Source organism: Thalassophryne amazonica, chromosome 4, assembly GCF_902500255.1.
Source record: "Thalassophryne amazonica chromosome 4, fThaAma1.1, whole genome shotgun sequence".
Classification (NCBI taxonomy): Eukaryota; Metazoa; Chordata; class Actinopteri; order Batrachoidiformes; family Batrachoididae; genus Thalassophryne; species Thalassophryne amazonica.
In genome coordinates, this window is record NC_047106.1 from 24,788,007 (window position 1) to 24,811,768 (window position 23,762).

The 23,762-nt window shown below is 42.5% G+C and overlaps 1 protein-coding gene across 1 annotated transcript in view; it reads right to left on the reverse strand.

Annotated features, from left to right (window-relative positions):
• Window positions 1-22,307, reverse strand: part of LOC117509531 (Down syndrome cell adhesion molecule-like protein 1 homolog) — a 351,476-nt gene extending 329,169 nt beyond the window's left edge. The window contains 1 exon segment of the mRNA XM_034169262.1: window positions 22,020-22,307. Within this exon segment, the coding sequence (XP_034025153.1) occupies window positions 22,020-22,062 (43 nt within the window). The 5' untranslated portion in view covers window positions 22,063-22,307.
• Window positions 22,308-23,762: the final 1,455 nt, after the last annotated feature.

The window sequence follows — 23,762 nt, forward strand, 5'->3', positions numbered from 1 at the left end:
GACCGTGATATGGCCGTGCTGGGCACGCGTCATATCTGTTTTGCACGCTGTCCCAGTCCGCCGCCAAGCCACGGCAACCCGTCGGTTGCGGATATCAGCGGATGACAGGGGATATGCGGCACGTTGGTTGTGTATGTCCTGCGTATGTCTTCAGTATGTGTTCAGGCAGTGATGCGGATCTCATCCGCAGCCAGGATTTTTGAGCCATTCAAAAATCCTGGCTGCGGACATGCGTGCCTCTGCGGATGATCACGGACATGTTTGGATGGGGGCCGACTCATACAGGAATGTTACACGGTTATTGCGGTCGTTTGGCGGATGCGGGCCACTTTTGTGCGCATTCCATCCGCAAATCCTCCTAAATGCCAGTGGGACAGGGCCCTAAGTCACTGGTCTCCACAACCCTACCCAACACAGAGTCTGTGCACTGGACAATGTAGGAACCAGAACACATCCCTGATGAATGGGTTTCTACCTCTCCTCTGTACAGCTTTTTATTCCCTAGACCTAGGGTGAATAAAAAGTCTGCTCACAGAGCTTTCTCTTATCATGCACCTGTTCTGTGGAATGATCTCCTGCATCAATAAAACAGTCAAATTCTGTAGAGACTTTCAAGTCCAGACTTAAGACGCACTTATTTTCCCTTTCGTATGGATAGCATACTGGCATTGTATGTTACTATTGTTTCTACCCTTTTAAATTGATTTTATTAGTAAAGAGAGCGGGCCGCGACCTCAACTTTATCTAAAGTCTGGGACTTTTAGTGAAGCTTAGGGCTAGTGGCCAGCAATCACCTTAGTATTTCTTCTGTTTTTCTTATTGCTTAATACTGACAAATTATACTGTATTTGTTGTCTTTCCGATGCCTGATTGTTTTTTTTTTCTCTCTGTTTGAGGTGTGGCTTCATCCAGAGATGGGAGTATTGTCAACCTCTGCAACCCTCCTGTCCTGTGCACCAGCAAAATTTCCTGTATATTCATTTTTTAAATTGTTTTTGTCAATTGTAGGGATTGGTATCGGGAACCGGTTCCTTTCGGGTATCGTTAAGAAATGATTCGATCCACCGACATCAATAACCTTTTTACTTAACGATTCTGTTATCGGTCCTTCAGAGTGGCCGTTGTTTTTGGGGGTGTTTGTCAGGAAAATTATAATTTCTGTACATTGATTACAGACCCTGGAGCGGGTCTGTAATCAACTTTTCTGCAGCGCGGCTTTGCTTTGAACCTTGAACCAATTGAAGCAGTGATTCGCAGATCAAAGCAGTGCTTCAATCATTGCTTCGTTGATTAATTTTTTTCTCTCGCTTTCCCCCGCTAAAACCCTAAAGAGCATATGGCTGTGAGTATTATTTACCTTGTTTATGTTAAACCGACCTGTTATGGTCTTCTGAAACAGTTGATAGATGTATTTTATATTTTAAAAACGGGACCGATGCTAACACGTTAGCATGTCTATGGTATTTTCAATGTTAAAGATAGCATTAAGCAGTTGCAGCTGTCAAGCGTTTGTTGTCGTAAAAGAGTCAAATGTATTACAAATTGTAAGATTTTTTAAATTTATTTTTGTTTATATTAATAATAATAGCAAGCACAACAATAATAGTAATAATAATGAATCTAATGATTATATACAATTTTAGAGAAAGACACAAAAAGAACACAAATAAAAACACAACAGAAAATATAAAACCAACTAACAATGAACATACATAAATACATACATACATACATACAGAAATAAATAAGTGTTTCCTGTGTACACCTAGTGACTCTTATACCTCCATTTCATCCCTGTCTTATTTAAGTTTAATGACAGTTAGTTTGTCAAACCATATTTTCAATGTGTTAATTTCTTCAGTGATTTCCTCCAGAACTATCTGCCAAACTAGAAAACTGCTGCATCCTAGTAAGAGCAGAATACTACTGAATTTGAATGAGGAAAGGTGGGTTTTTTTTCTCACCTAAATGGATGCTGCACTCACTGCAGTTTATCGTCTGGAACAGTCCCAGATTACATTTCAGAGCTTCTAGAATTGAAACATTTTCGTGCAGGTGGTGTTGGGGGTCATTTTGGGTTTCAGCTTTTTTTGTTTTTCACCACTTTCATTCCTGAATATGTGAAATCGTGAGTCACTTTTGTGCAGACTAAAGTTACTAACTGAGACTCCTGTCTTGTTGCGAGAAAGAAACAAGAATCGTCCTCCGTTCTGTTCACACAGCTCCAAACGCTGCGCGGCTCTCTGCCGAGTCAAGTTAGAACGATAGAGTCCAGTTGGAATTAATAACTTCAAAGCGAAACACCGTTTTATTTTTATTTATGTCCAGAGATCAAGGATACAGTGACCAATTTCATATTTATTTACTTTAAGACTCAATGAAATACATAGAAAACCTACTTTTAGTACAAAATTCACAAGAGGTATCGATAAGCAGAATCGATAATGGCATCGATATCGATAAAATCTTACCAATACCCATCCCTAGTCAAATGGGTCGCTTGCATGGCCCAAGCAGAGGGTCGCCCCTTTGAGTCTGGTCTGCTTGAGGTTTCTTCCTCAAATCATCAGAGGGAGTTTTTCCTTACTTATTTGTTGTCTTTCTGCTGTCTGATTCTGTTCTCTCTCTCTCTCTCTCTCTCTCTCTCTCTCTCTCTCTCTCTCTCTCTCTCTCTCTCTCTCTCTCTGTTTGAGGTGCGGCTCCATCCAGAAGTTAGAGTGGGTGTCTTCTTCTGCAAGCCTCCCGTCCTGGACACCAGCATGGGCTCCCAAAATTTCCTGTATATTTGTATTGTCAAGTGTGTCTGTAGCATGGCCCAAGCAAAGGATCACCCCTCTGAGTCTGGTCTGCTTGAGGTTTCTTGCTCAAATCATCAGAGGGAGTTTTTTCTTACCACTGTCGCCTGTGTGCTTGCTCTGAGGGTTGGTAAGGTTAGACCTTATTTGTGTGAAGCACCTTGAGACTGCTTTGTTATGATTTGGCCCTAAATAAATGAAATTAATTGAGATGACAGCACTCACAGTATCTGTGTATAGGCTGAATATGATGTCCAGCAACATTGTGGGAAACCCACAAATTCTCAGGATGTCCCAGAGAGCAGCCTGATACGCTTTGCAAAAATGAACATAAGTTGCAAAGAAGCACCGTCAGTATTCAGTATGCAACAACGGAAGAGTAACTTAACTTGACACACAACGTATTAGAACACCAAAACCACACTTGGTAAGTCAGTGAAAACCATTCATGCGCTCCCTGCTGCACAGTTCCATGGATAAAACAAGTCACACACCACATCTGCCTCTGAGCTTTCATACTATTTAATTAAACTGAAGTTATTAATAGTTTCAGTCCTCGATCCCGCTTATCTTTCTTTGAGTTATTTTCCTTTTGATTTTGTTCTTATCTGCCACCGAGCCTTTCAGTCTTTCCATATAATACTTACGCATTTCCTTTCGTCTCTTTCTGCAATGAAGTATGTGACTGACATTGGTATGCTTGATGCAGAGTTAAATCCCCGGTATCTTTTCACAATGAACACCTTCTGCACACTGTAATTGTGCTGCTGTGGGAGGTGGATGTCTGATTTCTCTGTGTCGTACATGTGGGTGACTAGGACAACCAGGTAAGTGAGCGAAGATGCAATGAGGTGAGTGTTTATGTACGCGCTAAGGTCAAAGGGATGTTCGTGTTAGATGGTGGCCTCGATTCTGGATTTGACAGAGGGTGAGGGTGAGTGCAAAAAACCTGTTTCATCGCTAAAGTACACAAAGAGGGTGCAGATCTTCACACCTAATGGAGTGACCTACGGAACACCAGATTCCATTCATGTTGGATTCAGGTCAAGTCCCATTCTGTTTCAGCAGGTCTCAGTTCTCAGCCTGAGCGGATCCAAGTAGAGTCCATTAGCACTGGTCGTGAAGTGTGTCCTCAACATTCTAGTTTTGTGTGTGTGTGTGTGTGTGTGTGTGTGTATGTCTTCAGCCAGACAATGAAGTTTAAGGGGACAAAATTAAAGCAACAGTGTGTTGGGATTTAGGGGTGTTTATTATCAGAAACGTAATATAACGTCTATAACCGTCTGTGCATTAGTGTGTAATTAATTACCTGCAACAATGAATCAATATGTTTTCATAAGCTTACAATGAGTCCTTTATATCAACTTGGGAACGGGGCCCCTAACGGAAGCTGCCATGCTGTACCGCCATGTTAATACAGTAGCTCAAAAAGGACATGCTTAACTTTCATACTTACATACTTACTTGTACTAAAGAAGTAAAAGGTGAAAGGTACCAAAATTATGACTGGTGATGGTCAATCTGCAACCTCACCACTAGGGATGGGTATTGATAAGATTTTATCGATATCAATGCCATTATCGATTCTGCTTATCGATCCGATTCCTTATCGATTCCCTTATCGATACCTCTGGACATAAATAAAAATAAACAAAACGGTGTTTGCTCTGAAGTTATTAATTCTGACTGGATTCTATCATTCTAACTTGACTCGTCAGAGAGCCGCACAGTGTTTGGAGCTGTGTGAACAGAACGGAGGACGATTCTCGTTTCTTTCTTGCAACAATACAGGAGTCCCAGTTAGTAACTTTAATGTGCACAAAAGTGACTCATGATTTCACATATTCAGGGATGAAAGTGGTGAAAAACCAAAAAAGCTGAAACCCAAAATTAGCCCCCAACACCACCTGCACGAAAATGTTTCAGTTCTAGAAGCTCCATCCATCCATCCATTTTCTTCCGCTTTATCCGGAGTCGGGTTGCGGGGGCAGCAGCTCAAGCAAAGCCGCCCAGACCTCCCGATCCACACACACCTCCCCCAGCTCCTCCGGGGAACCCCAAGGCGTTCCCAAGCCAGCCGAGAGATATAATCCCTCCAGCTTGTCCTGGGTTTTCCCCGGGGCCTCCTCCCAATGGGACGTGCCCGGAACACCTCTCCAGCGAGGCGTCCAGGGGGCATCTGGAAAAGATGCCCGAACCACCTCAACTGACTCCTTTTGATGTGGAGGAGCAGCGGCTCGACTCCGAGCTCCTCCAGAGTGACAGAGCTCCTCATCCTATCTCTAAGGGAGCGCCCAGCCACCCTGCAGAGGAAACTCATCTCGGCCGCTTGTACTCGCGATCTCGTTCTTTCGGTCATGAGCCAAATCTCATGACCATAGGTGAGGATCGGAACGTAGATTGATCTGTAAATCGAGAGCTTTACCCCCTACTCAGCTCTCTCTTCACCACGACGGTCCGATACAGCGACCGCATCACTGCAGATGCTGCACCGATCCGTCTATCGATCTCACACTTCATCCATCCCTCACTCGTGAACAAGACCCCGAGATATTTAAACTCCTCCACTTGAGGCAAGGACACTCCACCGACCTGAAGAGGGCAAAGCACCTTTTTCCGGTTGAGAACCATGGCCTCGGATTTGGAGGTGCTGATTTTCATCCTGGACGCTTCACACTCGGCTGCAAACTGCCCCAGTGCACGCTGAAGGTCCTGATTTGACGAAGCCAACAGAACCACATTGTCCACAAACAGCAGAGACGAGATTCTGTGGTTCCCAAACCAGACTCCCTCTACACCCTGGCTGTGCCTAAAAATTGTGTCCATAAAAATAATGAACAGAACCGGTGACAAAGGGCAGCCCTGGCGGAGGCCAACGTCCACTGGAAACAGGTTTGACTTACTACCAGCAATGCGAACCAAGCTCCTGCTGCAGTCGTACAGGGACCGGATAGCCCTTAGCAAAGGACCCGGGACCCTGTACTCCCGGAGCACCCCCCTAGAATTCCTCCTCGAGGAGGAGGAATTCTAGAAGCTCTGAAATATAATCTGGGACTATCCCAGACAATAAACTGGAGTGAGTGCAGCATTCATTTATAGGTGAGAAAAAAAACACCTTTCCTTATTCAGATTCATTCCAGTAGTATTCTGCTCTTACTAGGATGCAGCAGTTTTCTAGTTTGGCAGATAGTTCTGGAGGAAATCACTGAAGAAATTAACACATTGAAAATATGGTTTGACCGAAACAAACTGTCATAAACTTCAATAAGACAGGGATGAAATGGAGGTGTAAGAGTCACTAGGTGTTCACAGGAAACATTTATTTCTGTATGTATGTATTTATTTATTTATGTATGTTCATTGTTAGTTGGTTTTATATTTTCTGTTGTGTTTTTATTCAGGTTCTTTTTGTCTCTTTCTCTAAAATTGTATATAATCAGATTAATTATTATTATTATTATTGTTGTGCTTGCTATTATTATTAATATATAAACAAAAATACATTTAAAAAATTACAATTTTTAATACATTTTACTCTTTTATGACAACAAACGCTTGACAGCTGCAACTGCTTAATGCTAATTTTAACATTGAAAATGCCATAGACATGCTAACGTGTTAGCATCGGCCCCGTTTTTAAGTTATAAAATACATCTATCAACTGTTTTAGAAGACCATAACAGGTCTGTTTAAATCCCTGCTTTGATTGGTTCAAGGTTCAAAGCAGAAAAGTTGATTACAGACCCGCTGCAGGATCTGTAATCAATGTAGAGAAATTATAATTTTCCTGCCAAACACCCCCCAAAACAACGGCCACTCTGAAGGACCGATAAGGGAATCGTTAAGTAAAAAGGTCATTGATGTCAGTGGATTGAATAATTTCTTAACGATACCTGAAAGAAACCGGTTCTCGATACCCATCCCTCCTCACCACTAGATGACACTAAATCCTACACACTGTAGCTTTTAATGGTCATCACTTTTTAAAGCCCTGGTCATTTTAAAATATTAAAACACTGAATCTCAAGCAACAACATTTTTGTAAAGTATGTCAAATCAAATCAATTTCATTTATATAGCGCCAAATCACAACAAACAGTTGCCCCAAGGCGCTTTATATTGCAAGGCAAAGCCATACAATAATTACAGAAAAACCCCAACTGTCAAAACGACCCCCTGTGAGCAAGCACTTGGCGACAGTGGGAAGGAAAAACTCCCTTTTAACAGGAAGAAACCTCCAGCAGAACCAGGCTCAGGGAGGGGCAGTCTTCTGCTGGGACTGGTTGGGGCTGAGGGAGAGAACCAGGAAAAAGACATGCTGTGGAGGGGAGCAGAGATCAATCACTAATGATTAAATGCAGAGTGGTGCATACAGAACAAAAAGAGAAAGAAACACTCAGTGCATCATGGGAACCCCCCAGCAGTCTAAGTCTATAGCAGCATAACTAAGGGATGGTTCAGGGTCACCTGATCCAGCCCTAACTATAAGCTTTAGCAAAAAGGAAAGTTTTAAGCCTAATCTTAAAAGTAGAGAGGGTGTCTGTCTCCCTGATCTGAATTGGGAGCTGGTTCCACAGGAGAGGAGCCTGAAAGCTGAAGGCTGTGCCTCCCATTCTACTCTTACAAACCCTAGGAACTACAAGTAAGCCTGCAGTCTGAGAGCGAAGCGCTCTATTGGGGTGATATGGTACTACGAGGTCCCTAAGATAAGATGGGACCTGATTATTCAAAACCTTATAAGTAAGAAGAAGAATTTTAAATTCTATTCTAGAATTAACAGGAAGCCAGTGAAGAGAGGCCAATATGGGTGAGATATGCTCTCTCCTTCTAGTCCCCGTTAGTACTCTAGCTGCAGCATTTTGAATTAACTGAAGACTTTTCAGGGAACTTTTAGGACAACCTGATAATAATGAATTACAATAGTCCAGCCTAGAGGAAATAAATGCATGAATTAGTTTTTCAGCATCACTCTGAGACAAGACCTTTCTAATTTTAGAGATATTGCGCAAATGCAAAAAAGCAGTCCTACATATTTGTTTAATATGCGCATTGAATGACATATCCTGATCAAAAATGACTCCAAGATTTCTCACAGTATTACTAGAGGTCAGGGTAAACCCTGACTGAAACTCTTCAAATAGACCATTCCTCTGCAGATGATCAGTTAGCTGTTTTACAACTACCCTTTCAAGAATTTTTGAGAGAAAAGGAAGGTTGGAGATTGGCCTATAATTAGCTAAGATAGCTGGGTCAAGTGATGGCTTTTTAAGTAATGGTTTAATTACTGCCACCTTAAAAGCCTGTGGTACATAGCCAACTAATAAAGACAGATTGATCATATTTAAGATCAAAGCATTAAATAATGGTAGGGCTTCCTTGAGCAGCCTGGTAGGAATAGGGTCTAATAGACATGTTGATGGTTTGGAGGAAGTAACTAATGAAAATAACTTAGAGAACAATCGGAGAGAAAGAGTCTAACCAAATACCAGCATCACTGAAAGCAGCCAAAGAGAACGATATGTCTTTGGGATGGTTATGAGTAATTTTTTCTCTAATAGTTAAAATTTTATTAGCAAAGAAAGTCATGAAGTCATTACTAGTTAAAGTTAAAGGAATACTCAGCTCAATAGAGCTCTGACTCTTTGTCAGCCTGGCTACAGTGCTGAAAAGAAACCTGGGGTTGTTCTTATTTTCTTCAATTAGTGATGAGTAGTAAGATGTCCTAGCTTTATGGAGGGCTTTTTTATAGAGCAACAGACTCTTTTTCCAGGCTAAGTGAAGATCTTCTAAATTAGTGAGATGCCATTTCCTCTCCAACTTACGAGTTATCTGCTTTAAGCTGCGAGTTTGTGAGTTATACCACGGAGTCAGGCACTTCTGATTTAAGGCTCTCTTTTTCAGAGGAGCTACAGCATCCAAAGTTGTCCTCAATGAGGATATAAAACTATTGACGAGATAATCTATCTCACTCACAGAGTTTAGGTAGGTACTCTGCCCTGTGTTGGTATATGGCATTGGAGAACATAAAGAAGGAATCATATCCTTAAACCTAGTTACAGTGCTTTCTGAAAGACTTCTACTGTAATGAAACTTATTCCCCACTACTGGGTAGTCCATCAGAGTAAATGTTGTAAATGATCAGACAGAAGGGGGTTTTCAGGGAATACTGTTAAGTCTTCAATTTCCATACCATATGTCACGCCAGTTTCAGGAAACACTCAGTAAATCCCTTCATCTACTCCCTTGTTTTCCACTTGGGGTCACCACAGCAGCTCCGAGGTGGATCTGCATATTGATTTGGCACAACTTTTATACCAGATGCCCTTCCTGACACAAATGGGCATGGGGTGGGGTTTGACCCGGGAACCTTCTGCACTGAAACCAAGGGCACTAACTTGGCTACATAAATCCAAAAATTGCATCAGTAACATGCAAACAATGTTAATGCTTGTGATAACGCTTATTAACATTCATGCACATGCACAACAAGAGAAAATTTGTTTAAATGATGTCTCAAAAATCACACATTAGGCTATGCGCCCTGCCTACATATACCAGAGGTGTCCAGTCAGAACACTGGGATTGTGACCCCTCAAAAGGATGTTTGGAGATTGATGTCCTGCCTGTCTATAGTAGAGAAGCTTGAATCTTCGACTGGACTGGGTTGCTTGACACGAGGACGTTTTGCTTCAAATCGCAGAAGCTTCCTCATCTAAAATTGTTGCTCTGGTAGTCTGACTTCTGTCTTGACTCTTGTAGAGAAGAATAAAACCAAAGCCACAAAAGCTGGAGTTTTAAACCTAACCAGACCCCTCCTACCGAGAGGCTGACTGCTATAGGCTAGTGACTAAACAATAGCTCTAATTAGCAACTATTGTGCTCTAGTTAGCACCCTCCTAATGACAGGACAGCTGTCCCTCCTAATGATGGGAAAGAAGCCTCTCCTGATGGCTCCCTTGACGACTCTCCTGATGACGTGAATGACTCATTACCATGAACAAAAGTCTGAAACTGCTTTGACCTGAGTACCCCATTATAAACAGGGGACAAAGCGTGTCTCAGACCCCCTCCCCGGTTAAGGCTGGGTTTCAACCGTTTCACATAGAATGCCTCTTTGACCCCTCTCTCAAACCATTTCTTCTCTCTGGCTAAGATTTACTGTGAGGGCTTTCCGTACAAGTTGTTGTTCTTTAGCCCTTCCCTCTGCAGTTGTGGGCACCTGTAGGGCTCTGTGTTGAAGAGTCCTGATCACCCCAAGCTTTTGTTCAAGGGGGTGGTTTGAGCCAAAGAGCAGATATTGGTCAGTGTGAGTGGGTTTTCTGTAAACCCGTCTGGAGCTGCCTGTTCTCTCCAATCGTAACATCACAGTCCAAGAAGGCTAAATGGTTGTTTCTGGCAACCTCACGTGTGAACTTGATATTGTGAGGATGCCAGAGGATGCGTTCTTTTCATGGCCAAATCGTCTGTCACAGTGGAATGTGCTGAAAAAGTGCTGATGTCCACCTCTTCCACAATTTTTCGAATAGTCACACGACGGTCCCACATCACCACAGCATTCACTTTGGAAATGATCGGTCATTTCAGCATGTTGATGGCTGACTGGAGCGCGGCTCGCTCTCCACCGTTGTGCGGCCGTCTTTAAACCAGTTGTACTACTCCTTAATCTGTGTGATGCCCATAGGATCGTCACCAAAAGCCGTCTGAATAATCCGAATGGTTTCCACCTGGCTGTCGCCCAGTTTCTGGCAAAATTTGATGCAGTCGCGCTGCTCCAGTTGTTCTGTCTTTTTCCTTGGAATGAAAAAATGCCGAGCACACGACACACACCTCACACAAAGGCTGCTTACCAGGAAATGATGCAATCGACAGGCGTGAAAAACTTCACGCATGCGCACGAAGGTTCATGGTTGGCTCATGCAAGCACACGTGATTCAAATTCATCAGGTTTTTGAAAAAAATAAAAAGGTCGGATACTTTTCTAATAGACCTTGTGTGTATATATATATATATATATATATATATATATATATAGAGAGAGAGAGAGAGAGAGAGAGAGAGAGAGAGAGAGAGAGAGAGAGAGAGAGAGAGAGAGAGCGCTATTACGTATCTATATTACAATAGCCAAGTGCCCTCTGTGTGCATTCGTGCATGCGTGCATGCATGCATGTGTGTGTGCGTGCATATGGCTTCAATCAGGCAGAAATCGGGGAGAGCTGACATTTGCTGTTTGGTATACGTATGTATTTTGGGTCAAGGATGTACGCTATGAAAACATAAAGTTGGTAGGACAAATATTTTTGGAGAAATTAGCAATTTTAGCTAACCAGTAAACAATGGATGTTGTGCTCCAGAGCACCATGGGAGTTCAAGGTTTTGTGGTTTTAAATGTTATTATTGTGGTTCATGTTAATTTTAAAGTGTTGTTACTGTTACTGACTTATTTTTTGTAGTTCAACTGGTTTAGCCAGTTAAGTGTCATGTTGCTGTTACCATGAGTGAGTTAAGTGTCTTGTCAAAGTGTACTACATTTGATATCTTCAGCCACCGTCTGTGTTTCAGTATGTCTAAAAATAAAAGCACCTGCTTGTGGCAGAATGCGGAAAAGACAAAAACCTCTCCATGCATGAGTGTAACTTCAATCATGGAGAAACTGGGGGAGCTGACATTTGCCATTTGGTATGCTTATGTATTTTGGGTCAAGGATGAACACTGCCAAAACTGAACGTTGACAGGACAAATATTTTTGGAGAAGCTCTATAGATTAGCTAACAACACTGAACAATGGACTTGATAACTACATTCTGGACTCACATGCCATTCCAGCAGGGGGCGGTAAATTGTCTTTGTATGGGGCAGCGCAGTCTCATTTGAACCTCTGCCTGATATCGCATGATTTGGCCATTTCTGGGGACAGCATGGCATTGCACAACACAAACACAGCATCACTTCACACGGAAAGATGGTGTACTGTTTTGTTTTTGGCTGCAATCACCAATGCAGTCACAAAACGTGCTGTTTTCTTTGGTTCCCAGTGGAGAAGGGAAGACAAGGCAAATGGGGAGGTTGTGTTGGTAAATTTTTGTGAGATTTAATGTGAATAATCAGGAGTTGAAGTTGGACCAAAAACAGCACACACGCCTGCACAACCGCCTCGACATGTTTGAGCTCTGGGTCATAACAAACTGCAACACGTCCACTTTCTGCTGCATCTTCACTTTTTCTTTGCATTTTCACTTTTTTGCTGTGTAATTTGCTCAAAAGCTCTGAGAAAATGCCACATTTCTGATGGAGACAGCTGATGGGGACAGATGCTCCAATTTTAACCAGAATTGGAGCAATTTTAACTTTTGTCACAATTCTTGCTGGTTTTACCTCATAATCATGGAGGGGTCTGAAATTTTCATCTTAGGTGCATGTCCACTGTGAGAGACATAATCTAAAAAAAAAAAAAAGAATCCGGAAATCACAATGAATGATTTTTTTTAATATAATTTATTTGTATATTACTGCTGCAAATAATATTTGAACACCTGTGAAAATCAATGTTAATATTTGGTACAGTAGCCTTTATTTACAATTACAGAGGTCAAACGTTTCCTGTAGTTTCTTACCAGGTTTTCACACACTGCAGCAGGGATTTTGGTCCACTCCTCCATACAGATCTTCTCTAGAATCTTTCAGGTTTGGAGTTTCAGCTCCCTCCAAAGATTTTATATTGAGTTCAGGTCTGGAGACTGGCCAGGCCACTCCAGGACCTTGAAAAGCTTCTTACGGATCCCCTCCTTAGTTGCCCTGGCTGTGTGTTTGGGGTCGTTGTCATGTTGGAAGACCCAGCCATGACCCATCTTCAATGCTCTTACTGAGGGAAGGAGGTTGTTTGCCAAAATCTCGCAGTACATGACCCCATCCATCCTCCCTTCAATATGGTGGAGTCGTCCTGTCCCCTTTGCAGAAGAGCACCCCCAGAGTATGATGTTTCCACCCCCATGCTTCATGGTTGGGATGGTTTTCTTGGGGTTGCTCTCATCCTCTAAACATGGTAAGTGGAGTTGATTCCAAAAAGCTCTATTCTGGTCTCATCTGACCACATGACCTTCTCCCATGCCTCCTCTGGATCATCCAGATGGTCACTGGTGAACTTCAAATGGGCCTGGATATGTGCTGGCTTGAGCAGGGGGACCTTGCTGCCCTGCAGGATTTTAAACCATGACAGCATCATGTGTTACTAATGTAATCTTTGTGACTGTGGTCCCAGCTCTCTTCAGGTCATTGACCAGGTCCTCCTTTGTAGTTCTGAGCTTTCTCAGAATCATCCTTACCCCACAAAGTGAGATGTTGCATGGAATCCCAGACTGAGGGAGATTGACAGTAATCTTGTGTTTCTTCCACGTTCTAATAAATAATCATAACAGTTGTTGTCTTCTACCAAGCTGCTTGCCTGTTGTCCTGTAGTCCATCCCAGCCATGTGCAGGTCTACAGTTTTGTCCCTGGTGTCCTTAGACAGCTCTTTGGTCTTGGCTATGGTGGACAGGTTGGAGTGTGATTGATTGAGTGTGTGAACAGGTGTCTTTTATACAGGTAACAAGTTCAAACAGGTGCAATTAGTACAGGTAAAGAGTGCAGAATAAGAGGGCTTCTTAAAGAAAAATGAACAGGTCTGTGTGAGCCAGAATTCTTGCTGGTTGGTAGGGGATCAAATACTTATTTGCAGCAGTAACATACAAATAAATTATTTAAAAAAAAAAGCATACATTGTGATTTCCAGATTTTTTTTTTTTTTTTTTAGATTATGTCTCTCACAGTGGACATGCACCTAAGATGAAAATTTCAGACCCCTCCATGATTTCTAAGTGGGAGAACTTGCAAAACCGCAGGGTGTTCAAATACTTATTTTCCTCACTGTAATTTAGAAATACATTAAGACAACAAATTAACATTACCAAAAAAAAATACATAAATAACAGGAAATAAAAGGGTTGAGTTCTTCTTCTAAAAACTCTTGAGGTCTCAGATTCTAAAAACATTGTGGACTCACACGCCATTCCATCTCATTGCTTAACGTATTACCACACTTGTGGTAATACGAGTGTGATGCTGAAAAACTAATTCATGCATTTATTTCCTCTAGGCTGGACTATTGTAATTCATCATTATCAGGTTGTCCTAAAAGTTCCCTAAAAAGCCTTCAGTTAATTCAAAATGCTGCAGCTAGAGTACTGACGGGGACTAGAAGGAGAGAGCATATCTCACCCATATTGGCCTCTCTTCATTGGCTTCCTGTTAATTCTAGAATAGAATTTAAAATTCTTCTTCTTACTTATAAGGTTTTGAATAATCAGGTCCCATCTTATCTTAGGGACCTCGTAGTACCATATCACCCCAATAGAGCGCTTCGCTCTCAGACTGCAGGCTTACTTGTAGTTCCTAGGGTTTGTAAGAGTAGAATGGGAGGCAGAGCCTTCAGCTTTCAGGCTCCTCTCCTGTGGAACCAGCTCCCAATTCAGATCAGGGAGACAGACACCCTCTCTACTTTTAAGATTAGGCTTAAAACTTTCCTTTTTGCTAAAGCTTATAGTTAGGGCTGGATCAGGTGACCCTGAACCATCCCTTAGTTATGCTGCTATAGACGTAGACTGCTGGGGGGTTCCCATGATGCACCGTTTCTTTCTCTTTTTGCTCTGTATGCACCACTCTGCATTTAATCATTAGTGATCGATCTCTGCTCCCCTCCACAGCATGTCTTTTTCCTGGTTCTCTCCCTCAGCCCCAACCAGTCCCAGCAGAAGACTGCCCCTCCCTGAGCCTGGTTCTGCTGGAGGTTTCTTCCTGTTAAAGGGGAGTTTTTCCTTCCCACTGTAGCCAAGTGCTTGCTCACAGGGGGTCGTTTTGACCGTTGGGGTTTTACATAATTATTGTATGGCCTTGCCTTACAATATAAAGCGCCTTGGGGCAACTGTTTGTTGTGATTTGGCGCTATATAAAAAAATTGATTGATTGATTGATTGACTTGAAAAATCTCACCTACCTATTTTATGAATATGCACTAGTTTATAATATTTGTCTACATCTATATATATATAAACGCAACACTTTTGGTTTTGCTTCCATTTTGTATAAGATGAACTCAAACATCTAAAACTTTTTCCACATACACAATATCACCATTTCCCTCAAATATTGTTCACAAACCAGTCTAAATCTGTGATAGTGAGCACTTCTCCTTTACTGAGCTAATCCATCCCACCTCACAGGTGTGCCATATCAAGATGCTGATTAGACACCATGATTAGTGCACAGGTGTGCCTTAGACTGCCCACAATAAAAGGCCACTCTGAAAGGTGCAGTTTTGTTTTATTGGGGGGGGGGGGGGGATACCAGTCAGCATCTGGTGTGACCACCATTTGCCTCATGCAGTGCAACACATCTCCTTTGCATAGAGTTGATCAGGTTGCCAATTGTGGCCTGTGGAATGTTTGTCCACTCCTCTTCAATGGCTGTGCGAAGTTGCTGGATATTGGCAGGAACTGGTACACGCTGTCGTATACGCCGGTCCAGAGCATCCCAAACATGCTCAATGGGTCTGTCTGCCATCTGCCCTGGACAGTGTGAACCGGGATTCATCCATGAAGAGAACACCTCTCCAATGTGCCAAATGCCAGCAAATGTTAGCATTTGCCCACTCAAGTCGGTTACGACTACGAACTGGAGTCAGGTCGAGACCCCGATGAGGACGACGAGCATGCAGATGAGCTTCCCTGAGACAGTTTCTGACAGTTTGTGCAGAAATTCTTTGGTTATGCAAACCGATTGTTTCAGCAGCTGTCCGAGTGGCTGGTCTCAGACGATCTTGGAGGTGAACATGCTGGATGTGGAGGTCCTGGGCTGGTGTGGTTACACGTGGTCTGCGGTTGTGAGGCTGGTTGGATGTACTGCCAAATTCTCTGAAACGCCTTTGGAGACGGCTTATGGTAGAGAAATGAAACATTCAATACACGAGCAACAGCTCTGGTTGACATTCCTGCTGTCAGCATGCCAATTGCACGCTCCCTCAAATCTTGTGACATCTGTGGCATTGTGCTGTGTGATAAAACTGCACCTTTCAGAGTGGCCTTTTATTGTGGGCAGTCTAAGGCACACCTGTGCACTAATCATGGTGTCTAATCAGCATCTTGATATGGCACACCTGTGAGGTGGGATGGATTATCTCAACAAAGGAGAAGTGCTCACTATCACAGATTTAGACTGGTTTGTGAACAATATTTGAGGGAAATGGTGATATTGTGTATGTGGAAAAAGTTTTAGATCTTTCAGTTCATCTCATACAAAATGGAAGCAAAACCAAAAGTGTTGCGTTTATATTTTTTTGAGTGTAGATACACACAAACACACACAAATGCACACACAGTTGTTTATTGATGAGCTTTTATGCAATGCATGTGACAAAGTGTGTCTACGTACAAGAGTGGCGTAGGAGGGTTTGTGAAAAGGTGGACTGTAATTGTTCTCCTGCCAACCAGATAAAATTGGAACAGATCCTCTGTGTTCAAAAACCTAAATTCAGGTCAAGTTCAATCCATCTTATCATCCATCCATGTCAGTCAATCAATGTGCCTGCCTGACTGTTCTGCAAATTTCAGCTCCATGGAGAGCGCCACAATGTGCTGCAGCACTAACCACAGAAAACTACAACCACGTGACACTGATGACACCAGTCTGCAACACTCCAATGGCAAATGCCATTTTTGGAAACAGGGTGGATTTTGTTATGAGGGACTTTACCAAGGAAATGAGCAAAGTTAGGGTTAGGGACTGCAGCTAAATTTATTTGAATGAATGAATGAATGAATGAATGACTTTATTTTTTTCCGGCACACAGATTAACAATAATAAAGACAATAACAAAACATAAAAGGAACAATGTAACCATGTACTCGAGAACCCGTGTGGCCGAAAGGGTGACGGCAGAAGCAAGGCTTGTAAGCGCCCTCCCCTTATACCATTAAAAATAAAGAATGTATACATATATAAATATATATACTCATGACAACTATCCAAAAAAAAAAAAAAAGAAAGTGCATGAACAATTTAACTTAATCAATCACTGAAATTTCAAAACACAACCAAACAAGTAATAATTAACAATGACAAAAATGGTAAACTGATTTTTTGCTGTTGTTGACATGTTTGTTTCCATTTTTTCAACCAGCGTCTGTCAGCTAGTTCCTGACCTTCGTATGCCGCGCTCTGGTTGGCTAACTGTTGGCAGTAAGCTCTAACACTATTGGTCAGTGGGAACCAATCCAATATAACTTTTGGTCCTAGCCTTTTTGGATCCTTTTGGATCCAACATAACTTTCTGATGCCATGCCAAAATACAGGTAAATGATGGACAGAAAGACTAATCTGTGATTGGCATATTGCAATCTGAGTGGAGAACATACATACATACATATATATATATATATAAATATAAAAATCATCTGCTCAGTGGCCAAAAGTAGTTTACAGGTGACTTCTGCCTTATCTCGTTAGCTTCTGAACACTAATGTAGTGTTTGCATTATAAATAATGCACCGATTAAATTCATTTTGCTTGTTGTTGTACCATCGTAGCACCATCTTTCAAAAATAAATGCAACTTATGCACTGTTGCAACGTATATGTTGTTATTTTTTGTTTGTTTTTTTTTTCCTCTTCATGATACATTCTCCAGTGTGATGTATAGTCCATAAACACAGCAGACATTGATTTAACATTTAACATGAATACTTTTTAGAGTTTTTAGACAAGGTATATGTAAATTTATGCACTCAATCATGTCTCAGATATTCTATTTCAGCTCAGTGTTGCAATAAATATGAATTCCAATTAAACTGGAACACAACTGTAGTGTGACTGAAGGTGACCTTCATTTATTTATTTTTTGTCTTCTCTTTCCTCATTTAGACTTTTTTCTTTATTGTGTCCCATTTCAGTGAAATAACTCATTAGTGTGTACACTTAAATACACACTTTTGCACCACTTTCTTGCAGGTTTTTGCAGTGGATGAATATATAAGCTGATGAGCTGACGTTGAATCCCAAATGCAAAATGCATTCATTCAGACACAACATATGCACGCAGCTCAGATTCTCAGTATCACGTGCTGCAGAACACAGGCCCATAAATCCCCCTCTCTCTCTTCCAAACATACACTTACAGCCACATAAATACGTTTTAAGACGGTACATATATGTTGATAATGGAAGAAACGTTCCTGTGTGAAGCACCGATTCACTGCAGTGATGCTTCACATAAAAGCCAAAATACATGATTATGTTTGATGGAGGCTTCTGCTCATTTGCTGCACAATGACTGCAGACTGAGACGTGTATTACATGGTGTCATGACAGTGTGTCTCTGCTTTTGTTGCCAGCATGGTGTCATCTCACTGGGCGGAACAGTCGAGAAGAAAAGCGGCATGGAGTGGTATTCCAGGGACGTGAACGCACAACACAGCCACAACAGAGAGAAAACAACTCGTGGAGAGTTTATGCAGTGTCAGTAAAATGTGAGGCAGCCATTTCAGCACCCGCCGCTTCAGAAAGGCTGATTTGTGCTGTTAGAGTCAGTGTCAGATTTGCAGTTTTTGAAATCCACCCTTCTTCCGAAAGAGTTTGGTTTAAACCACGAGACCTTGCGGGGTGTTAAAGTTTTTTCGTGCGTACTGAATTGGAGAGGTCAATTGGTCACTTTTACGCGCGGAACCTGTTGAGTGAGCGGATAAACTCTAACCTCTCTGCAGCGCAGCAGTGATGCTGTTTATGGCCAAATCAGCGTGGCATGTTTCAGCGCACACGAATGTGCATGTTTTGCCCAATGATGGTTATGCGTAAAAACTGATCCCTTGTAGATTTCGCTGCTTAAAAAAAAAAAAAAAAAATGTCAGTTTGTGGAAAGGATCCTTTAACGCGCCTTCGAGGCAAAACACTGAAAGCATCCTTCGCCTCCACCAGCCTGTTCGAGTGTTTGAAGACGAGCAAACGTTCCGAGATGAAGCGTCTCATTCAAACGGAAACGAACGTGTTTGTGTTGCGCTGTTGAGCTTTAACGCTTGACAACGAAAAAAGGGTTTTTGCGCGTCTGAGCGCAACGAGGGAGGCGCGTTAACCCGAGAGCGCGACACATCCATCCATCTCTCCCTCATAGCCTACACATTTTTGTCTCCGCTGTAGCTTTTTTAAGAGTCTACAACTGGAAGATTATATGCAAATAATTAATTTCACCACTAGTTACGAAGCAATCTTATCTGATTTTGGAGCTTGAAAATTACTCGAGGGAGAGAGAAAGAGGAGGGAGAGGAAGAGAGAGTGACCTTTACGAGTCATTATTGGCTCATTCTTCACAATATTCTTAGTTTAAATAACACCAGTGCACTTCATTAAAAAGTGAAATAAATAGCAATCTCCCCCCCCCCCCCCCCCAAAAAAAGAGCCTGACGTTAATTTATTCAGCAATACTTACTTTGCACCAAACATTTGCTATCCCCCCAAATAAACTATTGATCCGAATTTGGCACAATCTTACGCACACTTCTGACAAATAAAATGTTCCGAATGCAACACCTCTGAGTGCGTGGACCGGATTTAACCCACCAGAGTCTGACTCACGCAGCAGTACTTTGCGTGCTCCATCTCCAAAGATCTCCTCCAGTCTGCATCTGTTTTGATGCCACGTTTGCGCACCGGCCGCGTTCTGCGACATAGCAAATCCGGATCCTAAGGAAACTACAAACGGGTTAGAGTTCGTGTCACACACAGAGCTGTGGAATTATTGGACTTGATTACTGAAATCTTAGAATAAAAAATGTAAAAAAAAAAAAAAAAAGTATTCTACGTACATAATGCAGATGGTTTTGGAAAGGTGGAAAAACTTGAAGCTTTCATGAGATTCATTCAACAAAACTGCACTGCAGCCCATGCATGATTGACAGTTACGCAAAAACCATCCCGTTTAATTTGTGCTGCAGCAGGCCCGTCCGAGCCAAACCTGGTTAAAACCGGAATCTCATATTAACTGATGAAATAATTATAGCCAGAGCTCTCAATCCATCGCAATCACCTCTGCTTTTTCTTTGAGATCTGTACATTTGGTGATTAAACCTAATCAAATCAACTCCAAAACGTTTGTCCTTTTTAAAGAACTGATTTTTTTTATATGTATCTATATTAAAAACAGATGCGATTGCTTTTTGGAACCGTTTTCCAGCGGTTCAGGCCCCCGTTCTGGCCTTACAGGCCTTTAAATGAATCCCACCGCCGATTTAGCCACGATTTTATTTCCACAAAATGACAAACAACCTCCCAAATCACGACAAAGAAGAATGAGTGTTGTCGCTCCCTCCTCTTCTATCTATCCATTTCTCTATTCCTCCCTCCTCCTCCTTCACGGGTGCAGGTGTGCTGATATGCAGCCAAAGCAGAGTGGTTAACGGTCAGTAACAGCTGAATGCATGTCAGAAAAAATGATTTAAAAACTCTCCTAAAATATGCACTTCCGCGAGCTGAAATATATTTTGCTGCAAGGGAGATTAAAAAAAAAAAAAAAAATAGCCGTTGCTGTGTGCGATCCAGGGAGGTGCGGCCGAGCCAGGAAAATGCGCAGTACTGTTGCATATGCATGTATGATAATAGATCCGCCTCTCTTATTTAAATAAAAAACTTTATTAAAAGACAAAAACATCCGAAATGGTTCAATCACAGATGGCATCGCCAATTACGCGCCACAGATTCGTGGAAAACGAGCGGAACGCCTCTTTGAAAGGCAACGGAAAATGTTGGTTTGTTTTTGTACTGCGTTATCTCCCATCTCAAGCACTCTTTCCGCTCCAGTGCCTGTTTGCACCCCCCCCCCCCCCCCCAAGCCCTCCACCCTCCCCTCAGCACACACACACACACGCACACACGGGACAGGGCGATGTACAGTGTGAATAATCGAAATAGACCCTGTAATCCAATTACACCCACAAAAACAGCACAGAAGAGCTGCGCACCCTGGCAGAGGGCACCGCCAAGGCCAGTGATGGAGATCTGCTCCCTACACATTATTCTACATCATTATTACGCATGACAAATAATTCTATAAAATTATTACATGAAATGAAAACGCCCCTCTCCCTCGTCATTTCCTTTATTTAATTTGTTTGCTGCAGGAAAAGAAAAAACATAATATTTAAAGACTAACCGAACGCTCGTCTCCATCTGATGCGTTTCGAGCGAAGCCAATCAGGAGAATCTGGTGCCACAGAAAATGGTGGATGAATAATTAGACCAACTGAGACAGACACTCCTGGATTACAATATTTAAAATAAAACCCACTCCGATATTTGCTTTTTTTTCTTTTTAAATTCACCTGACTGCAGATTTAAAAGGCCAAAAAAAAATCAGCCGTGCGTAAAGTTCACGTCCCTCGAGAAATCTACTGACCCGTGTTTCCAAACGCACGCAAACATACAAACTGGGCTATTTTAATGTTCCCCCTTCATAAGTAATTGATAAAGGGGCTGATTCGTCCCCTAGGAGTCCCCCTCCCCCTTCCTCCACCTTCAACCTCATACAATTTACACTAACATTTATTTTGTATACTGGGACAAGGTAAAATACAGCAATCCATTAAAGTCCTAAAAGGCCTCTTTTGGACTTTTTGTGGATAAACACCCTACAGCTGTTTGTTCGAGGTCGCCCGTCTATTCGTGCGCGCGCCTGCAGATCCTTATCAACCATCTCTTCCTTTTCAACAGCCTCCATATTTACGAAAGCTCCACATAATCATCATGCAAAATGCAAATGCGTTCATATTTTTCACATTTACGCGCACAAAATGCGTCTTGGAGATTGTTTAGTCAGAGTGCGCACAGACTTCATGCTCAAACAAGGCTTTTAAAAATTATTTTAATCACATTATCCGCTATAAATGAGCCACTGAGAGAGGTTAAGATGAATCGAGAGCATCCATTCAGGAGGAACAAGAAGGCGGATCAGGAGAACATCCTTTCCAATATCGCCACAAAACTTCCCAATGCTTTTAAAAATGTTGTTTAGAGTTAGATTTGGCACCCATTCTTCTGTTTTCTGAAAGAAAGCCGTTAAATGCAGCAACAAATATTAAAGTGATAAGATGATAAAGACGCACAGCCAACTTCATCATTGCACAGAGACGATGTGCGCTTGAGGAGAAAGCCTACCTTCTTGCAAAGAATACAGCAGAAGTAAAGTTACAAGCCACATGCCATTAAGAGCAGTTATATTTCACAGGAATCTTGTGCAGTCCCGAACAAGAGCGCACGGCGCAGCGGTCGACCGGGCGACGGATCCGTGCTGGACTGGTTCTGCTGATGCTCCTCGGCGGTCTCTCCAGCCCTGGTCCCACAGTCTCCAGCGCCGAGAAACGAGCCGCGGAGAAAGTACCGCCTCTGCTCCCCGTTTTCTCCTCCCCTTACTGGGACCAGACTGCTTTCGCTCCACCCCCGGTATCCTAATGATGCGCTGTGATGGAGAGGAGAGCTGCGCGCTGACGGAAAACACCGGGACATTTACGCGCAACGGACAGGCGGTTTGATCGTGGAAGTAGGATGGAGCTGCAATGATGCGTATTTGTTAAAAAAAAACTCACTCAGGTCGTACCTTACTCGTTTAAGTTCAGAAAACACTCTCGCGTATTCACCGTTAACTTAGTGGAAGTGTGTGGGTTGTTGTTTTGTTTTGTTTTTTTTTAAAAAAAGATACATCGCCAAGTTGCGCGCAATAATGCGCACAGAACGTGAAATTACAACAGTAAACAGCAGCTGTCATGTTCATGTTGCACATTAGCGCGTGAACTTTACAGTGCCACTTGGAGGAGTGCAGAAGAGCTGCAGCCTCCTTCATTCATGCGCAAAGGGGGGATGCGTTTTGCGCGTTTCCGTGCCACCTTAGTCTTTTAAGTCTGTTTCAATAAAGACGCACAAGACGCAACAACATAATGTTAAAGAACGACTTCATTACAAAAGTACATAAAACGAATTGTGAATGTCATCCGTTCACCCTCTCACGCACGAGTTCACCCCGTTCACTAATTACCTTGGAAATCAGTTGTCCTATAGCTCATCCTAAGGTATATATCCTCTTCTTCTAAGGTTAGGCATTGGAAGATTTCACCCATCTCAGTGGCTGCCTTTGCATTAATGGAAATCACAGTTCAGAGTCTGAATTTGAACCATCCAGTATTTGTCCAATCTACACTTAAAAGCAGTGAAGGTGCTGCTTCACTTCCTGGGGCAGGGAGTTCCAGGTATACGAGGGCTGTCAAAAAAGTATAGGTCCTTTTTATTTTTTTCAAAAACTATATGGATTTCATTCATATGTTTTTACGTCAGACATGCTTGAACCCTCGTACGCATGCGTGAGTTTTTCCACACCTGTCGGTGACGTCATTCGCCTGTGAGCACTCCTTGTGGGAGGAGTCGTCCAGCCCCTCGTCGGAATTCCTTTGTCTGAGAAGTTGCTGAGAGACTGGCGCTTTGTTTGATCAAAATTTTTTCTAAACCTGTGAGGCACATCGAAGTGGACACGGTTCGAAAAATTAAGCTGGTTTTCGGTGAAAATTTAACGGCTGATGAGAGATTTTGAGGTGATACTGTCGCTTTAAGGACTTCCCACGGAGCGGGACGTCGTGCAGCGCTCCCAGGCGCCGTCGTCAGCCTGTTTCAAGCTGAAAACTTCCACATTTCAGGCTCTATTGATCCAGGACGTCGTGAGAGAACAGAGAAGTTTCAGAAGAAGTCGGTTTCACAGCATTTTATCCGGATATTCCACTGTTAAAGGAGATTTATTTAATGAAAGACGTGCGGACGGGTCCGCGCGTCGGGACATAGCCGGCGCGGTGCGGCGGCACAGGAAAAACACCTCCATGTTGATAACCATTTGTAAAATCCAGGCGGCTTTTGATG